Raw genomic sequence first — 21,878 nt, forward strand, 5'->3', positions numbered from 1 at the left:
ACTTATGAACTTTCTCATTTTCAAATAATGATTTTTATTTAGTCCTCTTACATTTACCCCCAATAGTCAGTATTGTATAATTCATGACAAAATCAAGCTTGGATAATAACAGCAACTCATTTACGTATTTCTAATATATTCTCAAAATCAACTCATTAAATTATCATTTTCCTTTCATGTACAGCAATGCCATAATTTTATTATTATCTACTAAGTTTTGTTTCTATAAATACAATAAACTAAGAATAAAATTAGAATTATCTCACAACTGTCAAAAAATCAAGTATAGTTGTTCATTTCACTCGTCTCTCTAATAAGGTTAACTAAAAAGAGAGTCGTAAGTTTCCTTCGCAGGATCATTAATCATTACGGTTGATAGATCAACATACTTGTCTAAATAATTGACATTCTCGAACTCGAGAGGGTCGGGTATTTTTTGGTCAATATCAGTTGATGGGTCAGTAGATGGTGATATTGGAGTAGATGATGTGTTAGTGGACATCTTGAATATATCATCGATATTGTTTTCGTTGATGTCTTGTACAGGCGCCATTAGAAGTTCTGGCTCTACCAATGTCGTATCCTTGATATTCTCTTCATAACTAAAGAAGTTATCATTTGCTATTGAACTAAAAAGATCATCACCTTTAGTGAGACTAGGTTGAGCTGGTTTTGATTTGTTAAACATCCCAGTAAAATCAATTTCGTTCATGTTCGAAAAATCTGCGATGTTACAATAGGATGCATCCGCGTAACTTTCCTTGTTCAGAAGCTCTGTGTAGTATTTATCGCAGTCATAATCGTTAATATCATTGATACCACATTGTATGAGATCATCTTGAGTGATTTCGAAGCCTTTGTCATGAATCAAAGCACTTGAACAGCTAGGTTCCTCTTTCTTAATGTTAGCAAGTTCGTTTTTCTCGCTCTTTCTTTTCTTCATTACCTTTTGTTTATTCTTTTGTTTTTTATTTTGACACTCCAGTATTTTCGAGACATCTATCTCATCCTGTAATTGAGTGGCATTTAGTGGCAAGTAAACGTTATTGATTGTCTTAATTTCCTTCGTTAGGCCACAATCACAAGAAATAATTGAGTTTCCTGATAGCAGATTTTCCATCGGAAGATTTGACTTGGCTTTATACTCTAGTTCTTCAAACTTTTTCAACGTTTCAGTCATTTCTCTATCTCTTAGATTTCTTTTAAACTTAGCATATTCATCTGAGTGTGGGTTGAATTTCAATGGATGAGAGTGCGAGTTATTTATTATCACGATCTTCCATTTCTTTAGTTGGGTAGAGAAAGTACACCGCACCCTAAATGGGCATATGTGTCTTTTATCGTCAACTGGTTCCTTTTGCCGTAGGTCCTTTGGTTCATGGCTTCTGTAATCACTAGGTTTACATTTGAATATTATTTTTGTTTTATCGGACCTCTCGATGACAATATCTATCCCCATGGGGAAAAACATTTCTTGTAGCCATACTTTAACATCTATCTTCTCTTGAAAGTCAGGTACTGGGTCGATATGTATCAGTTGGTTTTCATTCACCATTAAGGCATTTTCTAAGTTATCAGGTGTGGTCGTGGGTCTGTTTTTAGCAGAACCCCTGAGCGTGTTCTTACGATTCATTGTAAGTAAGCAAAGTGTTGTAATAATAGCTTTTGCGTTACACTATCTAAACTTGGTTTGGGAGATAAAAACGTTTCTCTTAGCAATTTCTCTTTTGACTATTCAAAAATAAATGTGGTTTTGTATGTGGTTAGTCCTTAGAACTCGATCCTTTCAAGATGATAGTTTCTTGATATAGTGCTGGTAACTTGAGTTCATAAATACTACCTTGATCAAGAACAGGTTTTATAATATACAATATTTTTTTTTTCTTTCTAAAAGCTACTATGTATTTTTTTTTTGTATTAATAATCAGCTCTTATGTTGGTTAGTTGGTGAACAATGTATAGTGAACTCTGCTCCACAGTAAGTGCCCTACAGCACAATGTTCTATTCTTTCTTTTTTTTCCTAAGAATCTCAAATCACTTCTTCCCTAGCAAGGCCCGCACAGACGTAGTATCAAGGAAAGAAACCCTAGCAGAAAACTTAATCTTTTGCTCCATGTTCTGTGCATCAAAAGTATTCCTTCTGTTTCCCTGAATTACAGTTTTGCTACGGCACTCTCTGCGAGCATACATGAAATATATATGAGGACCCTATGCCATGCTAATAGAGATTGGTGTTCATACGGTTCATCACTCAGAAACCCACGCACACATAGGCTCGTGTGATTGCGAGTTGCTGGGAAGCAAAAAGCCGTGGGATCTTCTCTTATTTAGGATCTAAATTGGCAGGGTGGAACAACACTGCGTGTGGGGGTGTCTGTGTTCTATTTGTCACCGGGTCCCTCTCTAGGAGACCTACTGAGCCAGTGATGACTCCTGCTTTCCAAATTCCCATTTTCCGTGTTCCCTTCCATTTTTCAGATTTTTGGCATTCTTTTTCTGTCTTTTTGATAGTCCTTAATAGGTTCTGGTGCGATGTTGCAATGACGTCGTATGGATGAGAGAGCAGAGTCAAGGCAAAGTTTCTTTTTGCAAAGCTATTGCATCAACCTTGTATAACTGACAGCTAAAGCTGATCTTTGAAGAAAGAGTCAGGCCTGGACTTTGGTTCACTGGGGGGGAGGGGGGTGTACTATCTGGTTTTTGAGCTAGTGTTTTGACTCCCATTGTTCTCCATATAGGAATATATAGAGCTGCGAGTTCCGGATATCCAACAGTGTAAACACCCGAGATTGCGGAGCTCTTTTTCTTGAAACAAAGTGTATCGTGAATGTTATTACTAATTACATATGTGAATATTATAGAATTATGCTAATGTGCTTGCGTGTTCGGGAAAGCAATATGTTCGTGTCAGTAGTCATTGAAAAAAAAAAGATGAAGAAAACAAAATAAGGAGAGGCAATTGCTTTCCTATATACAGATCTTGAAATGTCTTATAGTGCCGTCGTTTGCATGGATCAGTAACTTGGGTTTTTGGTTTGGGTTTTGATCATCGTGGGACTCCAAAATGGACAAAGCTTTTATCTTTCTGATATTGAACTTAGCTCTGATATCAACAAAGCCCAGAGAAAACCAATCCTTGCTTGCGTTGGAGTATTGGTAAATGGTTAGACTGGTGCCGTACAAATGCTGTTGCGTGGTCATTAAGTATTGCTCGCTGTTGAACGTTTCCAGCTGGTACTGGTTTTCGTTGTAATCTGCCAAAGTAAACACTGGAATTACATTTGTGACTTCGGAGTAAGATGGGTCAGCGTTGGAGCTCCGTACTGCTCTACCTCTTGGAACATGGTTATTTGCTGGGTTGATTGGTATAGATACTCCTCTCTCAGTTGTGACAACAAACAGGTGCTCTTGCTTGGGCATTGGCTTGATGTACTTAATCTTCTCTTCTGGCTTTAGCCAGAACTTGACCTCGTGATCAACAGGGAATAATGATGCGTTAATTTGTAGAACGTTCTCATAGTTCCAAATTTGAACACCATTTGAAAGTACAAATTGCGGGAAGTTCACCACTGCAGAGAACTGGGAGCTATCTACATCTGAGAAATCCTGATTATTGTAAGGGATATCGATCTTGTAATTGGAGTGATCAGTAAGCTCGCTCAAGATAAGCCCTTCCTTGATATTGAAGGACAGAACATAGCTTGGTAATAGTGAGGCATTAACTGTTACAATACCATTGTAACGTGAGTTATTTCTGATCGGATGTGAGCTTGTACGACTCTGGTATACCACTTCTGATTCACACCAAGCATTTAGACCGTCATCCCCTAACAGGGTGGAAGTGACTAGAACCACTTTACCAGAGGTGAAACCAAGCAAGAATTGGTAGTTGTTCATCCCACTCTTGGCATCCACACAGCATAAAGTGTCGTTGTGTTCAACTAGAGATCTCTCCAAACATCCCTTAACATATCTGTTCTCCTTAGTATCGTATAGGTAGAATTGTTCAAAATTGTTGGACTCGTTGAAGTACATCCACAAAGAGTTGTCGTAATTCTGATTGCATCTGTAACCATTCAAGTTTGGCACATCGTTGATTTCTACTGTCTCTGGGTCGATATCGATGGTCCACCTGTCGATACCAGCAGAATCCCAGTCATACATGTTCTGGCGGCGATGATTAGCTGTATTATCCTCGATACTGGCAAATATTCTCTCGTTAACGTTATTGTTCATGAAATAGGCGTACACTTCTTGTCTTATTACTTGTGTTAGTGGACGCACACTGGTGTTACCTCTCCTTAGCGAGCGTAGCTCCGAAGCAGTTGGGTATGCCACAGAAGGAAACCTTTCTCTTATGAACTGGTCCAAGTTTCTCTTCTGTGGTAAATGGAGGGAGTTCATGTCCTCCTGGTATAGTGTTATTGGCAAACCCATTTTGTCAAAATTGTATGGTGTTTATTTATGTGTGTGTAGTATATCTTTTTGCTATATAGTTTTTGTTTGTGAAGAGGTTACATGTAAAAGAAAGTCGACGGTATTTATACGAATACCAATTCCATTTACAAGTTTGGAATTTATTGTTTTTGTATTTTTTTTATCAAAGCACCCACGTATGTGTAATGTGTGCAGGTGTAATTTAGTTATTCTGTTTGCAAGTAGGTAAAAGCCCCACTATTGCTCATCAACCTTTTGATGACATTGCCAGGTGTAGTTGTGATTGATGTGAGGTGTATATTCGCAGCATAGCCTAAAGCTAGGGGAGAAGGGGGTAGCAATGGCCCAAGGATCATCTCTATCTATAGGAACTTCTCTCATCTAAGGCTACAAAGATGTATGGTATGTGGGGGACTCATTGGATAGGCTTCATGGTGCAAACAAAGAACATCTTTCCCACTATTCGAAAGGGATGGCATACTGCTTAGGGGGGGCAGTAAGAGGCCAGTACCAATCCCGTATCTGTTTGAGTTGTGTACATTACGATGTTCGAGGATTGTGTTCCCCTTATCCCACAGCCCTCCTGAAACCTGTAGGGGGGGCGCTCTTTAGGTGAGGGATGGGAGCCTAGCAGACGCGCAGTACGGGGTTAAGATGCGTCGGAAAAACCTGAGCATCCTCGCAAAGCAAAGAGGAAAAAAATGCGGGGGTTCAAAGAACAGATGAGTTTCTCCGTGCGAGAGTGTCTTAGATCCTCCTTTTTCTTGCAGTAAGGATTATGTTGTACGAGACTATCTGAGTCAACTTGTCTTCAAAGTGTCCTGTGTGCTTATATCATACGAAAATCTGGGGTAAAATGTCTACAGCCCCACGTCCCCATCCATAACAGATGTGGAAACAAAACTACAGGTGTTTCTGTGTGTGACGCTCAGAGCTTATCAACAACTTTTCTAATTTTACTATTTTGGGTTCGATTTTGGCACATTTCCCTGGCTCATTAGCATGCTTGCACAGTGAGTGTCGTACACCCGACGATACGTCAGGTTTGTATTTTTTGTGCGGATTGATCGGCATTTTCGCACCAATCTGATTTGTAGATCTCTCGGCAATTGTTGGTTTATTGCCTGGGCTCCCTGCGGCTCCATCCTTCCTTCCCAGTGCTGACTTCAGAGATCTCGGTTTTGTTGATATACCCGAGATTCGGTCCGACTCGTCTGTGTCTTCAACTGTTCTGCGGCTACGTAACGGCTATTTGTGTTGTAATACGATATTGCCGTCCCATAAGAACCGATTATCGCCGGGAGCCCTATTTGCAAGGAACTGACGGGAGTGCATTGTCCAGATTAATTAATGAGTAGCGACGTTTCCTGTGACTTGTAGTTGACAACTCAATTCATAAGCGCCTAAAATACGATTGTGTCTAACTTACGTATATACTGGAAGTATTACAAAATAGGAACAATCTTAAAAGTTCTTCAGTGCTAGGTAATATGTGGATTAGTCTCTTTATCAAGCAGTGTATGTATGAAAATGCGTTGCACAGCTACAGCTACAATTTAAAAGAGCTGCTGCAATCGTTCATGACATCCCTCGCAATATGTAGGCAGGATTATCTCATCGCTAAATATGAACGTGAGATGAAAGAGTCTCTCCTGCAATTGCTCGAGATTATCTCGGCTTTGAACTTCATGATACAACAGACAAAAAGGTACGAGAATGTGACAGAAAGTGAATTTGCTTTACAAATTGCCCATAGATTTATAGAAACTGAACAAATAAATACAATTAAATTTATTGCCAGTGGTAAGAAGCATAGATTCTTTGGCTGGTTGGCAGTTGAAAAGTGTTGGGACCCTCCAGATAGTGGTAGCGCATTAAGTTTGCTCAAAAAAATATTTCTACAACCTGAAAATCAGGATAAGGTAAAAATCTATTGGCTTATGCCATTTATATCAATCATTTTTCTGACACTACTACTTTGTAGTAGATATGATCAACTATAAATAAAGTAGATCATACCCATCTAGGTAAGTCTAATTTCTAGCAGAGCATACGATATTTCGTATGGTACATTTTAAAATTATATCCATTCTTGAGACAGAGACTCATTGGATACTCATATAAAACTTAATTCATTGAACAGAATTTGATTATGCTAATGTTACTATCATAGAGATACCATATTATAACAATTTTAGTCCAGCTGGATATGATCGAATATTCCAGCAACTGCTTGAAGGTTGCATGAAACCACATTTGTTTCCTCTATTTACGAGACAAGTTACTCCAGTTGTTCCTGTTCACTGTTTCTACTTTTAGAGTCAACTTCAAATCAAATTGCCCTAAAGCTAATTTTCATACCATATTCCAACTACATAATAATATTTGCTGTAGAATGTTCTGCCTCCACCTTATATGTGTTCTTTTCTTTGGTTTTATTGTTTGTTTTGGGTAGTAATCTCAATTTCTTTTCTAGAAAAGCTTATACAAGAGAAGAAGAGATTGAAAACAATATTGGACTCTTTAATACTTGATGGCATCAATTCATATTGTGGGGTTCGATCATATGATGGCACTTTGGTTTCCTGATATGATGTACTTTTGTTTGAATGAGAGGATACCTCTGAAACTGCATTTCCAGATGATTGAGTTGATGTATTAGATAAACACTCAGAAGTTTCTTTCGGAATATGATGTGTAGTCAAGTCCCGCACGAGATTTAATTTATTATCATTTGAGTAGGATTCTGAACCATTTATTGTGGGTTTATTGATTGTCTCGGTGGTACGTTGTTCTAAGAACACTTTTGATGGTGTTGTAGCCTTCAAACAAGTAGTTTGGGGTATTGAAGTACTTTCAGATGATTCAACTATTGAGACACTCTCTTGCATTTGCATATTTTTTTTTAAAAGTGTCATGTTAAATGGGAAATCTTTCATATCCAACTTTGATGTACTAAAGTTGCTTCTATCGATATTGATGATTATGACGCCGCTATTACTACTATCAAGATCAAAATTTAGATTTAAGTCATGGCATATCATAAGTGTCTCAACTTGAAGCTTGCAAACCATACCAGGCGAATGGATTCCTTTACCTGTTATTACTCTAAGTTTTTTCTCTCCAGCTTCAGCGGCTAATACCAGCCTCTTTTTCAACACCTGTACCGCCTCTTTGGCAAAAAGGCCATGTAAATCGATTTCATTGCTCAATATATTAGCGTTGTTTTGGTCAAAAGCATATTCAGCAGCCTTTAAGTTAAAACGATCAGAACGTTCAGCCTGTATGCAGGATTCTGTAATTAATTTCTTAGCCGAGTGTTTATCGCCTTTTTTGATAGCTTCTAATGACTTTGCGGCCAGATGTTGTTTGACACTATTGGATTTAATAGCTTGTGCACGTAATTGTTGGTATTCAGGATCAATGGCATGGTTGTAACCCAAATTATGTTGTTTTATAAACATATCAGTTGCCATTGTGAATATTTCACAGACTGTGGCAGGTCTGGATACTTCTTTGGGAATTCATGACAATCAGTAAATAATCACAAATTATCGCCTATATCATATTTATATGAGCTTATAGAGCACTTAAAAAATGCTATTATAGTGATAAATATCAGTAATCCGTTGGGATAAGATTGCAAAAAGTGGAAATCTTCAAGTGTTGTGGTTCTGTGACACTCCGCAATATAATAACTTCAATTCAATTGCAGAAACAATTAATTGTATGTCACTTAAATTGATAAGCTTTCTATAAAAAATTACTGAAGTTTATTTATGTACTTGGACATAATACACATGTAACTTGTGATTTTGCATTCGATATTTTCCAATCTACCTGGCCTGAAAATGATTTTCATTTTTGCCCGCCACAATAGTAGCAGCAGAAAAGATCAAGAATATTATCTGGTACTAGATTTTCTTTTGCTTTTTGTTCTGATTGTCTCAATTTCATATCTGACTTGGAAGGGTAGAAGGGTTCCTCTATTTGACGATAAGCTTTTTCTTCTCGAGATATCTGTAATAAATCAGGTACACATTGCGTTGTTCGACTCTGAGTTGGAACAGCTTTTTTTTTGACATCCTTATCAATTCGAATCGCGATAACACTTTCTTTCACGAATTCCATCATGTAATGTAGATTACGGGAGTTGCATAATTCATGAAGAGCGCTTTCAAGATCGTTTAAGAAACCGTCAGAAGAAATGACTTGCTTTATTATTACCCTTATTGATGTATAGCCATTGTCGGCGGTTACTCTTATGTTCTCGATAAGCAGCGTAACAGCTGCTTTGGAATCTAGTCCACATAAGTTGACATCATAGTCTTCGGAATGGGTGTAGGTATAAGGGAAGACCTGTCTAGCAACTTTTGCATTCCAACATTTCAATAGTAGGGGTATTTTACTTAATTGAATACTCAAAAATTGTGCAATAGAAAAAATATTGTTCCAACAAGTACGTTGGAACTCTATTAGTGAAGTGGATTCATTATGTATTGTCTTTGTAAGTCCAACTTGTAGTTCCTCACATTTAGAATCAGTGTAGTTATTTTTTCTGGAATTGAACCCTTTTATGAAAAGATCGGCCGATACAACAAGTATAGCATAGTCTATCACAATCTTTATCAGTTTGCTTGGCAGTGACCATATGGTTGCAAGTACCAGCAAGAACCAATGGGTACCATATTTGTATAAATTCCACGGAGGGATTAGGTACCGGTGGTGTGCATCCGAAAGCAACTTGTATTATTCTTTAGAGCCTTATAATATGGGTGCCGTTATTCACGCTTGAAAAATATGAAAAATAAGAGTATTGTTGTTATGGTTCTTAACTTTTATCTATGATCTGCTCATCTCCTGCTTTACATCTAAAGCAGCTAGTGAAGCCAAGGTAAGTGATATTGTGTTCCAGTCTGTAATACTATTTGGGCAATACGGATTCGCAAGAGTTTTACATACCAAGATTTAATAAAGCGTTTTGAAGTTCTTATATCTTTTACTCAAAACATAAAGAAAGTATTTTTGTTTTCAGAACTTGATCCTCAATGGTTAGTATTCAAGCATTAGAGAGAATATCTTTGTTTTGCATAGTAGCCATTTTATTTCTTTTTCTTTTTACAATAGTTCCGTGCCTATATTCGCCAACCAAAAACATGTGTTGGCTTGCCATCCACAAGCCTACAATAGCCTACTTGCCATTGATGGCAACGCATGATCGAATCTAAGATTCTAAATTGGTAAGAACCGATCAGACGCATACAGCAGGGATGGCTTTCAGTTCTAAATCCGGTATCATTGTCTATAGAACGCGAAAACTAATCATAATATAGTTCACCTAGGCTGGCTCCTTAGTAGCTGTCCCAATTCGGATATTCAGGGTTCCACAAACAACCGCGATAGCTACTATCATCCGGAATGTTTGTTTGTTGTTTGTTTGTTATTGTTGGAAGCAATAGCAATTGTAAATTGGAGAAGTGATGCAATGAGATGCTGTGCGATGCTGTGCGATGCTCTGCGATGCTGTGCGTTGGGATAAGATGAGAGAGATCAAATCAGACCAGATGAGATGAGATGAGGTGTGAGGAATTGAAGGGTTCATCGCAGCAGTCACAACTATCAGGAAATTCAGTTAGATTTTCTGTGGAAGCTCCTTTGGTACTGACAGTAAGTAGTACACCCAAACACCATCAGAACTCTTTTGGAGAAGATTTTGGTTGACCAACTTCAGTATTTCCTAATTTGGAAATAATGTTACGTGCGTGAAAATTTTCCCAAAAATCTTTGAAACTTTTCCTTCACGCACTTGGTCAAGCGATTTCGGAAAAAATGTATATAAGCGATGGGTTTCCAAATGTATTAGATTTGTACAACAATATCTCACTTTCAAGAATAAAACCACAACAATACAAGAACCAACAATGGCTGCTGAGTATGTTACATTATTATTCCAATTGATATGATCAAAAAGTTACATCGTTAATTGAAAACATTCCATTTTTTTGTTAGTGTTAATGTCCAAAAACAGTGGTTTTATCTAACCTATTTTAAGAGCATCACTCTTATAGTATTAGTATTGATGTTATAGCAGTGATGTATTCAAAGAAAACAGAGTATTGAAGTTTTTCATGAAATGTTTTCAAAAGAGAGATACTTGTTTTTCTGAAAAGCAAACGAAAACATTGCTAGTTGATTTAATGCACTCTTGCCTTTTTAAAAAAAAGCACCAGGATAATATCTGTATTATCATGCATTAATCTCCAGTATGTCTCCGGTCTTCTCTCTATTCATCGAATGAAAAGTGGTGTTTTTCAGTTCGGTGTGACTTTTAATATCTTGAACTTGTCATTACGACAATAAACGCATAAAAGTGCAATTTTTGCTAACATTTTAAATTTTTCCTTTCCTCGACTATCTCTAACACTTGAAGTGACTTTCGACCTATTCACAACTATTTGAATGATGATGGGTATGAAGGTTGCTTAATGTGTATGGAATGATGTGCGACTTAGGAGGATTTCGTATCTGTATAGAAAGATCCTAAAACCAGAATCCCAATTGAAGAAGGCTAAGTACGACGAAAAGAAGTCCGAAGAATTCTTGAAGGCTAGAGCTGCTCGTAGAGTTGCTAACAAGCAAAAGAGAGCTGCCATCTTGGAAAGAAACGCTGCCCACCAAAAGGAATACGAGGCTGCTGAAAGAGCTGTCATCGATGCCAAGCGTGAGGCTAAGGCTTCTGGTTCTTACTACGTCGAAGCTCAACCAAAGTTGGTCTTCGTTGTCAGAATCAAGGGTATCAACAAGATCCCACCAAAGCCAAGAAAGGTTCTACAATTGTTGAGATTGACTCAAATCAACTCTGGTACTTTCGTCAAGGTCACCAAGGCTACTTCTGAATTGTTGAAGTTGATTGAACCATACGTTGCTTACGGTTACCCATCTTACTCCACTGTTAGACAATTGGTCTACAAGAGAGGTCACGGTAAGATCAACAAGCAAAGAATTGCTTTGTCTGACAACGCTATCGTCGAAGCCAACTTGGGTAAGTTCGGTATCTTGTCCATCGATGACTTGATCCACGAAATCGTCACCGTCGGTCCACACTTCAAGCAAGCTAACAACTTCTTGTGGCCATTCAAGTTGTCTAACCCATCTGGTGGTTGGGGTGTTCCAAGAAAGTTCAAGCACTTTATCCAAGGTGGTGCTTTCGGTAACCGTGAACAATTCATCAACAAGTTGGTTAAGGCCATGAACTAAGTTATGTAGTTGAAAAGCATTAATTATCTTTTTTACTAACAACCTTAATCATATTAAAAATTTTTTGTTCATTTTTTAAACAACTTCGCATCTTTTTTAATTATTACCCCCATTCAGTTCATTTTCCAAATCTCACCAATATTTAATATTATTTGTAATTATTATCGGGACTTATGTATATTATCTTTTAATTAAAGAATCTCATGAAAAACTTCTAACCTTGGCCAACAAACAAAAATAAAGAAGGAGTATAGATTCAACTGGAGTATTAACAGAGACATCATTTATGCTATTATTTTGAATGTAGTGCAGATGCGGTACAATATATATCTTGAGATTGCAAGTGCTTATTTCGCTTCCTCTATTATAATCACATACTACGGTTTTGTTTTGTGTGGGGGGAAATCAAAGTCCAATTGCCCTGCCCACTCTAAAACTGAGACAGAACAATGGGTAATAGTGCTAAATATCTGACACAACTGGTTGGACTGCTTTTAGATTAAATGCAAGACTGTTACTCCAGCTAAGACGTATCCAAATAATATATTGTACCAGTAGCGTACCTATATATACTGGTTAGCAGATAAAATTGAGCGGATACTGGACGCGCCCCTTTTGGTACTTTAGACGTTGACTTGCCACAGTTCTAATAATTGCAACTTATAGTGAACTTTTTAGTAAGCTAGGAAAAACGCAAACATATATACGTCATAAATATGTTTAATGTGAAAGGGGCCCTCAATAGGCTAAGAACTACGTGGAGCAATAGCGAAGAATCAGATCGAGATCCGCGGCATTTAAAGTCTAGCGATGATCTTAGCAATTACACAGGCTCTAGGATGTCTTATGAAGAAACACTTCCGCCTGTTACACTTCTAGGTTATTCTCCAAAGACTAAGAATAGACTCTTGCATCCTGAGATGTGTGATGAACTGCGGCCACTGATGCCTACTAGAATTCAACTCTACACTGAGTGGACATTATTATACAGTTTAGAACAACATGGTGCATCTCTACATTCACTCTATGATAAATTAAGGGAGGATGCAAGCACACCAAGGAGGGTTGGCTATGTCCTGGTGATCAAGGACCGGAAGGATGGTATCTTTGGTGCGTATTCGAATGAACCTTTCCATCCACATGAGCACATGCGATACAGTGGAAATGGGGAATGTTTCCTTTGGAAAATGGAAAGCGTACCAAATAAAATACTTCGCGCAAAAATACGAGAAGATAAAGATGAGGACTTGATCGATGTAAATGATGATGAAGATAAAATTAATAATTCAGGGACAGTTAACGAGTCCTGGAAGCTATGTGCTTACCCATATACTGGTGCCAATGACTTCATGATATATTGTACATCCAAATTTTTATCGCTAGGTGCTGGTGAAGGACATTACGGCCTTTGGTGTGATGATGGCTTAATGAAAGGTGTCACAAACCCAACTCAAACTTACGGTAATGATGTCCTCAGCCGGGAGGGCAGGAAGTTCACCATAATGGGATTGGAAGTCTGGAGAGTCGGCTAGCCCTTTGTACAATACAAAATATAAGGGCAGAACAGATGGCTGATGATATCCGATCCTTAATTTTAACTGCCTCACCAAATTATCAACTAAGTAACGACCATCATTTGTATATTCTTGCATCTAACGATCCTTCAAGTGAATCATTATTTATATATAATACAGCATTGATTGATTAAGATTATTAACAAAACAACAGGCAAAACCATAGTGTTCCAATATCTCACTGATAACAACGTATTATTTTATAGTGTATATATTTTTCTTAGTTTTTTATTTTGGTTATCAATTTGAAGGGACATCTAAGAAAAAAGAGCTTCAAAGGATAAGTGCAGATGCGAATCGAATTCCGATTAATAAGATTAAGATACACGCATTTCACAAGACTCTTTGGCAATACCAACTAATTACTTACATCTTTGCTAATAATAACGAAGAATTGGTATTTAATTTTCAATTAGAAGAGAAGGCCAATTAATTGTCTTTTGTGCAAAAGCAACAGGAGATAGAATAGCCAATGACGTCCTTATATGCACCTTCTAGCGAAGATGTTAAGCAAAGACTAAGGCCGTTTGGGTTCTTCTTTGAGAAGTCCTTGAAAGATCTCATTAAAGGTATTCGTAACAATAACGAAACACCTGAGAAGCTAGAGCAATATTTCACTGAGGTACTGAGTGAGTGTCGGAATGAGACTACTTCCCCTGATATGATACTCAAGACCAATGCTGTTTTGAAGCTAGCATATCTGGAGATGTACGGATTTGATATGTCCTGGGCAAATTTTCAGGTCTTGGAAGTCATGAGCAGTAATAAACTCCAACAGAAGAGAGTAGGTTACTTGGCAGCCTCACAATGTTTTCATGAGGATACTGATGTGCTGATGTTAGCAACTAACCTCTTAAGAAAGGACTTGAAATACTCTGGTACCAATGACACAGTGAAAGTTGGGATTGCACTAAGTGGCTTGTCTTCAATGATAACACCAGCTCTAGCTGCAGATATTGTGGATGATCTATTCACCATGCTATCCAGCTCGAAAGCATATATTAGAAAGAAGGCTGTAACAGCATTATTCAAAGTATTCTTGGAGTACCCGCAGGCATTACGTGACAATTTTGACAAATTTGCGAGGATGATCGAAGATGAGGATTTATCTGTTATTTCTGCAACAGTGAGTGTAATTTGTGAGCTGTCAAAGAAAAAGCCAGAACCATTTGTGATACTTTCACCGCTACTATATGATTTACTAACAACAATTGACAATAATTGGATAATAATACGATTACTAAAACTATTCAAGAATCTGTCCCAAGTAGAAGAAAAATTAAGACCTAAATTGCTTCCTAAAATTCTTGAATTAATGGATTCCACAAGCGCTACTTCAGTTCTATATGAATCAATAAACTGTATAGTTAGAGGAAACATGCTAGAAAATGATGATTATAGTACTGCAAGAGCATGTTTAGAACCATTGCATAGATTCTGTGAGTCTACAGATCCTAACTTAAGGTATATTAGTTGTACGCTATTCTATCGAATCGGAAAGATCAACCCGTATTTTTTAGTCGAGTATTCTGAGCTAATCATCAAATTACTAACAGATGTTGATATCTCGATTAGATCAAAAGCGTTGGAACTTCTAGAGGGTATTATAAATGAAGATAATATTAGGCTTATAACTACAATTTTGATGAGACAATTTGTTGATGAAGAAACGGTCAGTGTTAGTAGTGGAAGCTCATTACTTAACTCAATCATTGAGGTAAAAATAGTTATTCCAGAGGCATATAAGGTTAAGATAATTAAGACTATACTTAAGGCATGTGCGGCTGATAACTACAAAAATATACCTGACTTTGAGTGGTATAATGCAGTTCTGAAAGATTTGACCATTGTTTCACAAGATATGGCTAACAAAAAACTCGGAGAAACGATAGGAGAAAACCTGAGGGATATTCTTGTGAGGGTTCCTGATGTGCGCGATATTACAATTTCCAATATCATTGATATATTGTTCATTCCTGACATCGAGCAACAATTAGGTTCTGTTTTGAGAGAGTCTATTTGGTGTATAGGTGAATTTGCTTCTTATATTGAGAACAGTGATGACTTAATTCGTTTGCTTGTGCAGCGTGGAAAATTTTATAGTTCCGAACTGAAGCCCATTTTGATTCAGTCCGTGGTTAAAATATTTGCTTCTTGGGTAAAGAGCAATAATAGCACTACCATTTCGGAAGAAATTTTGACCGAGATACTTCATCTGTTAATAGCATTTTTGCAAGACTGTTGTAACTCTGGCGATTTTGATGTGCAAGAAAGGGCATTTGAATTTCTAGAACTTCTGAAGATTTGTGATGAATCTCGATCTTTAACGGAAGAGAAAATCACACCCTTGATGAGTCAAGTTTTGCCTGGGCTTTTCTCTGACTACGAACTTAACCCAATAGCTGTTGGTTCACAAAAACTAATTGAAATAGAACCAAGCATCGATCTGCAAACTCCATTCTTGAGTGATATGGACTGGACAATCTTAAAGCAACAATATTCTTTATCAGAATCTGAAAGTATAAATAGTGACAACACTTCCCTGCAAGAGAGTGATCATGAGGTCGATAATGAATCCGGTGAATATATTTCAGAAACAGATAGGCATCAAGTCCATGAGGGAAGCTTTTCAGAGGGCATTGTAGAAAATAATAACGAAGGAAATCCATTTTACCTCGGGAAAAGCGGTGACATTGGTATCAAAAGTAACACAGGAGCAGATGATCTTGATACCTCTTCTGGCCATATTCCAATAGCAGTTGGTATAACGATGGAGTCAGAAAGTAAAATGAAGAAAGCAAAGAAAAAGAAAAAGAAGGTTACTATATTGTCGGATGAAGTTGTCGGACAACCACAAAATGCAATACCTATAAAAGTAAAGCGTCCAATGAATATAGAGACCTCCAAAAGTAAAATCAACTTGAAAAAACAGACTAAGTTGGATTTATTTGATTTCGACAAAGGAACAGAAGAGTCCCATATGGAATTAAATCCAAATGAGTATGGTGATGATGAGGTTGGTCAAGAGGAATTGGAGAAACTGCGTGAAAAATTTGGCTCTCATTCGATAGAAAACTCTGCGGCTATTGGAAATGATGACGAAGTTGTTACTATAAAGAAGAAGAAGAAGAAGAAGAAGAAAACACGTCAAAAGGATGACAACTTGGATAAGAAGAAAGATAAGAAAGAGAGCAGCACACAAATAATAAGCGAGGATTCTGAGAACGTTCTCTGATTCAATAGTAGTGTCAATGCTGTTATGAAAATCATCTCCATGAAAAGTGCCAATTGTTCCCATATAGATGGTATTTAAGAGTTATTTCTCGGTAAATAAATATAGATTGTAAATCATTGCATGTATTTACTGGTATGTTATGATTGTAATTGAGCACAGATCAAATCTTTTTGATAATTACAGGCATTTTTCACTTAGATTAGAGGCTATTTTTGTTCAGTGGGCAAAGAAAAAAGGCGATGCGTGCAAAAAGAATATAAAGAAGTCCAATTCAAAATACTGTCCAAAACCAATGTATTTTGATATGAATAGCATTAGCAAAGGTGTATTCATATGTCTATAAGTTTGAAAGTTAAGGCATTTGATGTCTCAATACGCGATACTGAAAGGCAAACGCTGTGGTTTCGTGCCGTATACTATCTGTCAACCATTAGTGAAGAGATCTGTTTAACTATTTCTGACTCATTCATAATTGCCTCGGCTGTTAACAGTGCGTATACAAGCTCATGTAAGGTAACCTTTGAGAGAAAGTTTTTTGATAGTTTTGAATATAATCCACATGAAATTGTCTTTGGAGAATCAGGTTTACAGGTAGCTAAAGATGCCATCGGTGAGTCCAAGAAACTATACTCGTTGTTGATCAACGGAAAGCATTTGACGACTATATCCAAGGTCTCTTCAGACAGCGGACCGGTGAATGAATTTAAGATTGCAATTGATAATACTATATCATGTCCGGAAGCATTGGCAAACCGTCTTTTGGTTTCTATCGAAATGGAGTCATTGGTTCAGAAGGAATATAGTCCACAGTTTACGCCAACACAGTATAACCCGATTTTAGTTGATTTAAAATATAAAAGAAAATTTCTAGATGTATTCGGAACCACAGAGACGCGGTCTACATCTAATTCTCCCATTGATCCTAAGCTTCGGGAGATTTGTAGGAATATAGAACAAGAGTTATCAAAAGAGTTATTCACAGATGCTATAACAAGTGAAAATCGTGACCGTAATGCAATGATGGAAGAAATAAACTACATTTGTTGTAATCAATCTTTACTAAGAAATTTTGTTGATAATTGTAACACATCGCTAACTGATGAGATCCAACTTCAACTAGATACGCGAAGACTGATCCTAACGGCTTTCACAAAAGCCATATATGGGAAGGGCAATGATATACTGAAAAGTGCTATATCAATGAGTAATACTATTGCCCTCACTACACTTGAACATTGTTCAATATTTTGGGTTGAGGATAAGGAGATGTCAGGCAGAAAACCTATGGCCAAGACGATTGTATTCAAGTCTAAAGAGTTCAAGAATTTTGTTGCGATGAATACATCCTCAAGACAGCACGATTATTCGACAGGGTGTATCAATATATGGTTTTGTAATCCCGGCGATCCAATTCTGATGGAACATAAGAAAGGTAATGTTAAATTTGAACTGCTTCAGGTAACGGACTCGTATTCACAAGATAATTTACCTAAGGTCATTGCAGAAGGCATTAACACTAACAGTGAATCTCCAAACAAGTACTCGGTTTCACCCTTGCGAATGAGTGCCATAAAGTCAACTTCTAATATGAATATCAAGAAGGAACCACGAAACACTCCTTTAAGTAAAGTTTATAACATGTCTTCCGGTTATAAGGACATGTCTGATGGGAAGCCAAGTCCTACCAGGAGGTTATTTGTTGCTGATGATGATATGTCAGAAGGAGAGCTTCAATCAGAGAACCAATCTGTAATTGAAAGAAACAGCAAAGAAACAGCTTTCAATGTCATTCCAGTTCACGGTTTCTCAAACAGTCACCTTGATAAGGATGTTGGGATTGCGTTAAATGAGAGAACAGAAGCTACCAGAAATGCAACAATAATTGGATGGGGCTCGAATACAGACATGTCAGAGGTAACTACAAACAATGCTAATTCAGGGATAGATTTGTTTAAGAAGGAGAAACGTAAAATATATGAGCAAGAGGGTAGTCAAAGTAAAAAAGCTAAAGGAGAATCCCAATTTGGACCTACACAAACGGAACTACCTAAAGGTTTACTGGATTAATACTATTGTATTGTTATTTGGTACTGACTCTGGCGTATTATTTTTTTCAATGAAGGTTATAATGTTGAGTGGCCTTCCATGCACGACAGCCCTATTTATTTTTAGTCACTGTCTTTTTTCGTGGTGTTTCCAACTGGATCGTCTCATCTCATCGCAAATTTTAAGTTTTGAAAAAGTGAAAAAAGTCTACATTTAAAGTATGTGGTATGTGAGAATCAATGAAGTGTACAAGACTATCGGTCCGAAATAAATTAAAGACTATCTTAGTTTGTTCAAGTGTATCGATTATGAATTACGACGATGAAGATGATGATTCTTATGATCCATATAATGCTCTTCCCAAGCCAACCTTCAGTGGGGTGATTGGTGATGATACGGCTCATGTCAATAAGAAACCTAGAATACAGGAAAACTATGCACCTATTCAAAATATTTCCAACACATATGCATACAATACAGGAAATATGATGATGACTGGTTACCCATACCCTCCTGTCTATCAACAACCTCAAGGTGTTTATATGGCAACAAATAATCAATGGGATAACCGGTATCCCATGACATGGCAGCAATATATGCCAGCTCAGAGTAATAGCATATCTATGCATACACCAGATATTAATTACACCAATTACCACACACCACAACCCGTTGCTCCTTATATATCTGAAAATTCTAGAGGCTTTTTGGAAAGGCAGGACCCTGACAAAACTAGTACATCGAATTCGATTGTGAAGTCCGAGGACCTTGTAAGAGGTAAAAATACAAGTGAAATTCCTGATAAGCATAAACCAGTAAAACTTGCAAATAACAAGGATAGAGACAAGACAGGCAACAAGGATGATGATGATGATGAACTCAGTATCCCGAAGTCTGAAGAAGGAGCCAAGGTTCTTATTCCAGGTACATCAATATCTTTAGAAACAGAAGAGGATATTAAAAAATGGAAAGATGAAAGACGAAAGATGTGGTTACTTCGTATATCTAATAACAAGAAAGAGCATATGGAGAAGATGGGCTATAAAGACGAAGATCTTAAGAAAGAGACTAATGTATTGAAAGAATCCCGGAAGGATAAAAATTTTATTAAAAATATACAGTCTCAAATATCGAGAGCTAACCCTAACGTAAATTTGAATACAAGATTAGTTCAGAGAGGAATGGCGGAAGAGAATGCGAAGCTATTGGATTTCATTGTTGAACTTGGGGAATGTGGTTTTCTAGAATATGAGCTAACTGAAGAGGAGAAAGAAAAATTGTTTGGTGGATATTCTAATAATTTTAGCAATAATAGAAAGAACTATCATGGCCGTAGGAATAATAACAATTCAAATGAGAAGCGTGAATATAATGGTGCTAGCAGGTATAATAACGGTAAGAACAGTACAGTGGTTCAAGATGTTTCAGGTAAGCAAGAGAACAACTAGCTGATGTTTTCTGATATTATTTTGGAGATCATTGAAGTTATCGCTGCTCCTAGAAATGACCCAACTAGCATTCCTTCAAAATATCTAGATTTTTGCGGTCTGATTCTTTTATCAGTCTTATTCTTTTGGAATTTTTTCTTTGTGATACTCGGTAATAGAAATTTGACTTTGCGATTATTAGAGCCTGTCTGTTTTGAGATTCCCATTCGATTGTTCAAAATAGAATTTGCATTTGAAATGACTTTTATATTTTTACGATGCGGCACTTTACTTTTTCTCTTTCCGTAAGTTTTTGTTGGTTTCTCTGTCACTGCTTCATTTTGACCAGGCATTGACCTACTTCAGCTTTGAAATAAAAAATTGCATATGCCAACTAAATACAAAGCTATTCCAATACAGCATTATTTAATATATTTAAATAGAAAAATTAATGAAATAAGAAAATATCAATGAATATGAACTAGTATATGGGTAAGTACTACCTGTATTATTAATAAGAGTGAGTTTCATGATGAGACATATGCATTACAATTTACGAAGTTGGGCCATATTATAGACATTATATGCAATTTCCCTTTAGCTAACCACACAATCACTGGATTTTTTGTTAGATGCATTAGCATTCATGGAATTGTGCTTCTTGTTATTTTTTCTGGAATGATGGGAGTGCGTATGTTTATATGTTGCATTTGATGGTGTTTGATGGTGATTTGTGCCTCTTTTGTCCGTCTTTGTTTTAGGAATGGTTGATTTCTTGGGAAGTTGTTTTTTATCTGCTTCTTGTATAGCTTCATTTTCTTCTAGTTGTAATTGCTGGGCCAACTGCGCATCTTTATCAACTTGCTCCACTCTTTCTTTTCTCTCAGTAGCTTCCATTGTGGTGTACGCAGTATCATTCAATTCTGTCTCTTCAAAGATGCCATCAAAGAAAATGTCGTTAGAACCATCGATTGAACCCATGTACTCCCAAACAATATTATTACATGACCGAAATCCTAGGTCAGTTACCAGTGCGTATGTGTTTCCGTTATGTTTAGTGATAGTTGCAAAATGATCATTTCGGAACAGTACGGCATAATTGCCTTCTTTCATAGTAGTATTTATGTTGTTTAGACCATTTGGGGTTAATTGTGTAGACGAATCGTTTAGAAATTGTTCGATCAAGTTGGCTTCCGCCAGAATATTATCATCCTGTGGGTTGCCACTGCCTGGAGTCTCTCGGTCTCTGATGTCGACGGCCTGCGTCAGTAATTGTTGACTTTCCTCATAAGTATACTTTTGTACTTTGTCATCGCTGGATATCCAGCCATGGATGATATCAATATCGAATAGTTTGAATACAGAGAGCTCTTTCGTGTCTTCAAAAGTGCCATCGAACCTAGGGTTGATGTTCAAACCGGTGTGCAACTGGGGCAATAGGGACAGGAGCACAGAGAGTTCTTCATCCTTGGGGTTGGTAGCTATGGCGATGTCGGCCAGCACTGTTAGCAGCTGGTCGAGGTCTACTTTCTTCGGCTGGACGAGCTCAAGCAGCTCGCTATGTTCGTGGTGAGAAGAGAGCAAAAGGACGTTGGTCAACGCAACCAGGGCGCAGGGACCGTTCTCATTCTGCATGAGAATAGAACGGTCATTGCCATCCACGCGTATGCGCTTAGTAGCAAAGTTCATAGTATTATGGGGGAGCGATGATGTATTTAATTTATATGTATTCTGTTATCTAGGGCATCGCAATAGGCTACTCTCTTTTTTTTTTTTCAATCTGCTATATGCGATGAGCTTTGCTAGGAAAATTCAGAATTAAGAAACGTTAACATTTAGTTGTGTGTGTGTGTGTGTATAATACATATATAAGTCAATAGAAAATAAATACTTTGAGCATT

At 37.2% G+C, this 21,878-nt stretch overlaps 12 protein-coding genes across 12 annotated transcripts; 6 read left to right on the plus strand and 6 right to left on the minus strand.

Annotated features, from left to right (window-relative positions):
- Window positions 1-319: 319 nt before the first annotated feature.
- On the minus strand, window positions 320-1,633 carry AFT2 (Aft2p; the record flags this gene model as incomplete). The annotated part of the gene is made up of 1 exon (XM_446754.1): window positions 320-1,633. The coding sequence occupies one exon, from the start codon at window positions 1,631-1,633 to the stop codon at window positions 320-322; it is 1,314 nt and encodes a 437-aa protein (XP_446754.1).
- Window positions 1,634-2,968: 1,335 nt separating this feature from the next.
- YIG1 (Yig1p) lies at window positions 2,969-4,438 on the minus strand (the record flags this gene model as incomplete). The annotated part of the gene is made up of 1 exon (XM_446755.1): window positions 2,969-4,438. The coding sequence occupies one exon, from the start codon at window positions 4,436-4,438 to the stop codon at window positions 2,969-2,971; it is 1,470 nt and encodes a 489-aa protein (XP_446755.1).
- A 1,490-nt stretch (window positions 4,439-5,928) lies between these two features.
- Window positions 5,929-6,441, plus strand: GVI51_G08899 (uncharacterized protein; the record flags this gene model as incomplete). The annotated part of the gene is made up of 1 exon (XM_446756.1): window positions 5,929-6,441. The coding sequence occupies one exon, from the start codon at window positions 5,929-5,931 to the stop codon at window positions 6,439-6,441; it is 513 nt and encodes a 170-aa protein (XP_446756.1).
- A 432-nt stretch (window positions 6,442-6,873) lies between these two features.
- GVI51_G08921 (Smr domain-containing protein) lies at window positions 6,874-7,914 on the minus strand (the record flags this gene model as incomplete). Its single annotated transcript, XM_446757.1, has 1 exon — window positions 6,874-7,914. The coding sequence occupies one exon, from the start codon at window positions 7,912-7,914 to the stop codon at window positions 6,874-6,876; it is 1,041 nt and encodes a 346-aa protein (XP_446757.1).
- Window positions 7,915-8,296: 382 nt separating this feature from the next.
- GVI51_G08943 (uncharacterized protein) lies at window positions 8,297-9,126 on the minus strand (the record flags this gene model as incomplete). Its single annotated transcript, XM_065626617.1, has 2 exons — window positions 8,297-9,061; window positions 9,124-9,126. The coding sequence occupies 2 exons, from the start codon at window positions 9,124-9,126 to the stop codon at window positions 8,297-8,299; spliced, it is 768 nt and encodes a 255-aa protein (XP_065482689.1).
- Window positions 9,127-10,359: 1,233 nt separating this feature from the next.
- RPL7B (60S ribosomal protein uL30) lies at window positions 10,360-11,695 on the plus strand (the record flags this gene model as incomplete). The annotated part of the gene is made up of 2 exons (XM_446758.1): window positions 10,360-10,370; window positions 10,972-11,695. 2 exons carry the CDS (start codon window positions 10,360-10,362, stop codon window positions 11,693-11,695), a joined length of 735 nt encoding a protein of 244 aa, XP_446758.1.
- Window positions 11,696-12,411: 716 nt separating this feature from the next.
- On the plus strand, window positions 12,412-13,227 carry OXR1 (Oxr1p; the record flags this gene model as incomplete). The annotated part of the gene is made up of 1 exon (XM_446759.1): window positions 12,412-13,227. The coding sequence occupies one exon, from the start codon at window positions 12,412-12,414 to the stop codon at window positions 13,225-13,227; it is 816 nt and encodes a 271-aa protein (XP_446759.1).
- A 514-nt stretch (window positions 13,228-13,741) lies between these two features.
- Window positions 13,742-16,504, plus strand: APL5 (Apl5p; the record flags this gene model as incomplete). The annotated part of the gene is made up of 1 exon (XM_446760.1): window positions 13,742-16,504. The coding sequence occupies one exon, from the start codon at window positions 13,742-13,744 to the stop codon at window positions 16,502-16,504; it is 2,763 nt and encodes a 920-aa protein (XP_446760.1).
- Window positions 16,505-16,837: 333 nt separating this feature from the next.
- On the plus strand, window positions 16,838-18,571 carry DDC1 (Ddc1p; the record flags this gene model as incomplete). Its single annotated transcript, XM_446761.1, has 1 exon — window positions 16,838-18,571. The coding sequence occupies one exon, from the start codon at window positions 16,838-16,840 to the stop codon at window positions 18,569-18,571; it is 1,734 nt and encodes a 577-aa protein (XP_446761.1).
- A 287-nt stretch (window positions 18,572-18,858) lies between these two features.
- RSA1 (Rsa1p) lies at window positions 18,859-19,998 on the plus strand (the record flags this gene model as incomplete). Its single annotated transcript, XM_446762.1, has 1 exon — window positions 18,859-19,998. The coding sequence occupies one exon, from the start codon at window positions 18,859-18,861 to the stop codon at window positions 19,996-19,998; it is 1,140 nt and encodes a 379-aa protein (XP_446762.1).
- Window positions 19,995-20,330, minus strand: PRM3 (pheromone-regulated protein PRM3; the record flags this gene model as incomplete). The annotated part of the gene is made up of 1 exon (XM_446763.1): window positions 19,995-20,330. One exon carries the CDS (start codon window positions 20,328-20,330, stop codon window positions 19,995-19,997), a length of 336 nt encoding a protein of 111 aa, XP_446763.1.
- Window positions 20,331-20,574: 244 nt separating this feature from the next.
- MIY2 (ubiquitinyl hydrolase 1) lies at window positions 20,575-21,666 on the minus strand (the record flags this gene model as incomplete). Its single annotated transcript, XM_446764.1, has 1 exon — window positions 20,575-21,666. The coding sequence occupies one exon, from the start codon at window positions 21,664-21,666 to the stop codon at window positions 20,575-20,577; it is 1,092 nt and encodes a 363-aa protein (XP_446764.1).
- Between the last annotated feature and the right edge of the window lie 212 nt (window positions 21,667-21,878).

Source organism: Nakaseomyces glabratus, chromosome G (assembly GCF_010111755.1).
Source record: "Nakaseomyces glabratus chromosome G, complete sequence".
Taxonomy (NCBI): domain Eukaryota; kingdom Fungi; phylum Ascomycota; class Saccharomycetes; order Saccharomycetales; family Saccharomycetaceae; genus Nakaseomyces; species Nakaseomyces glabratus.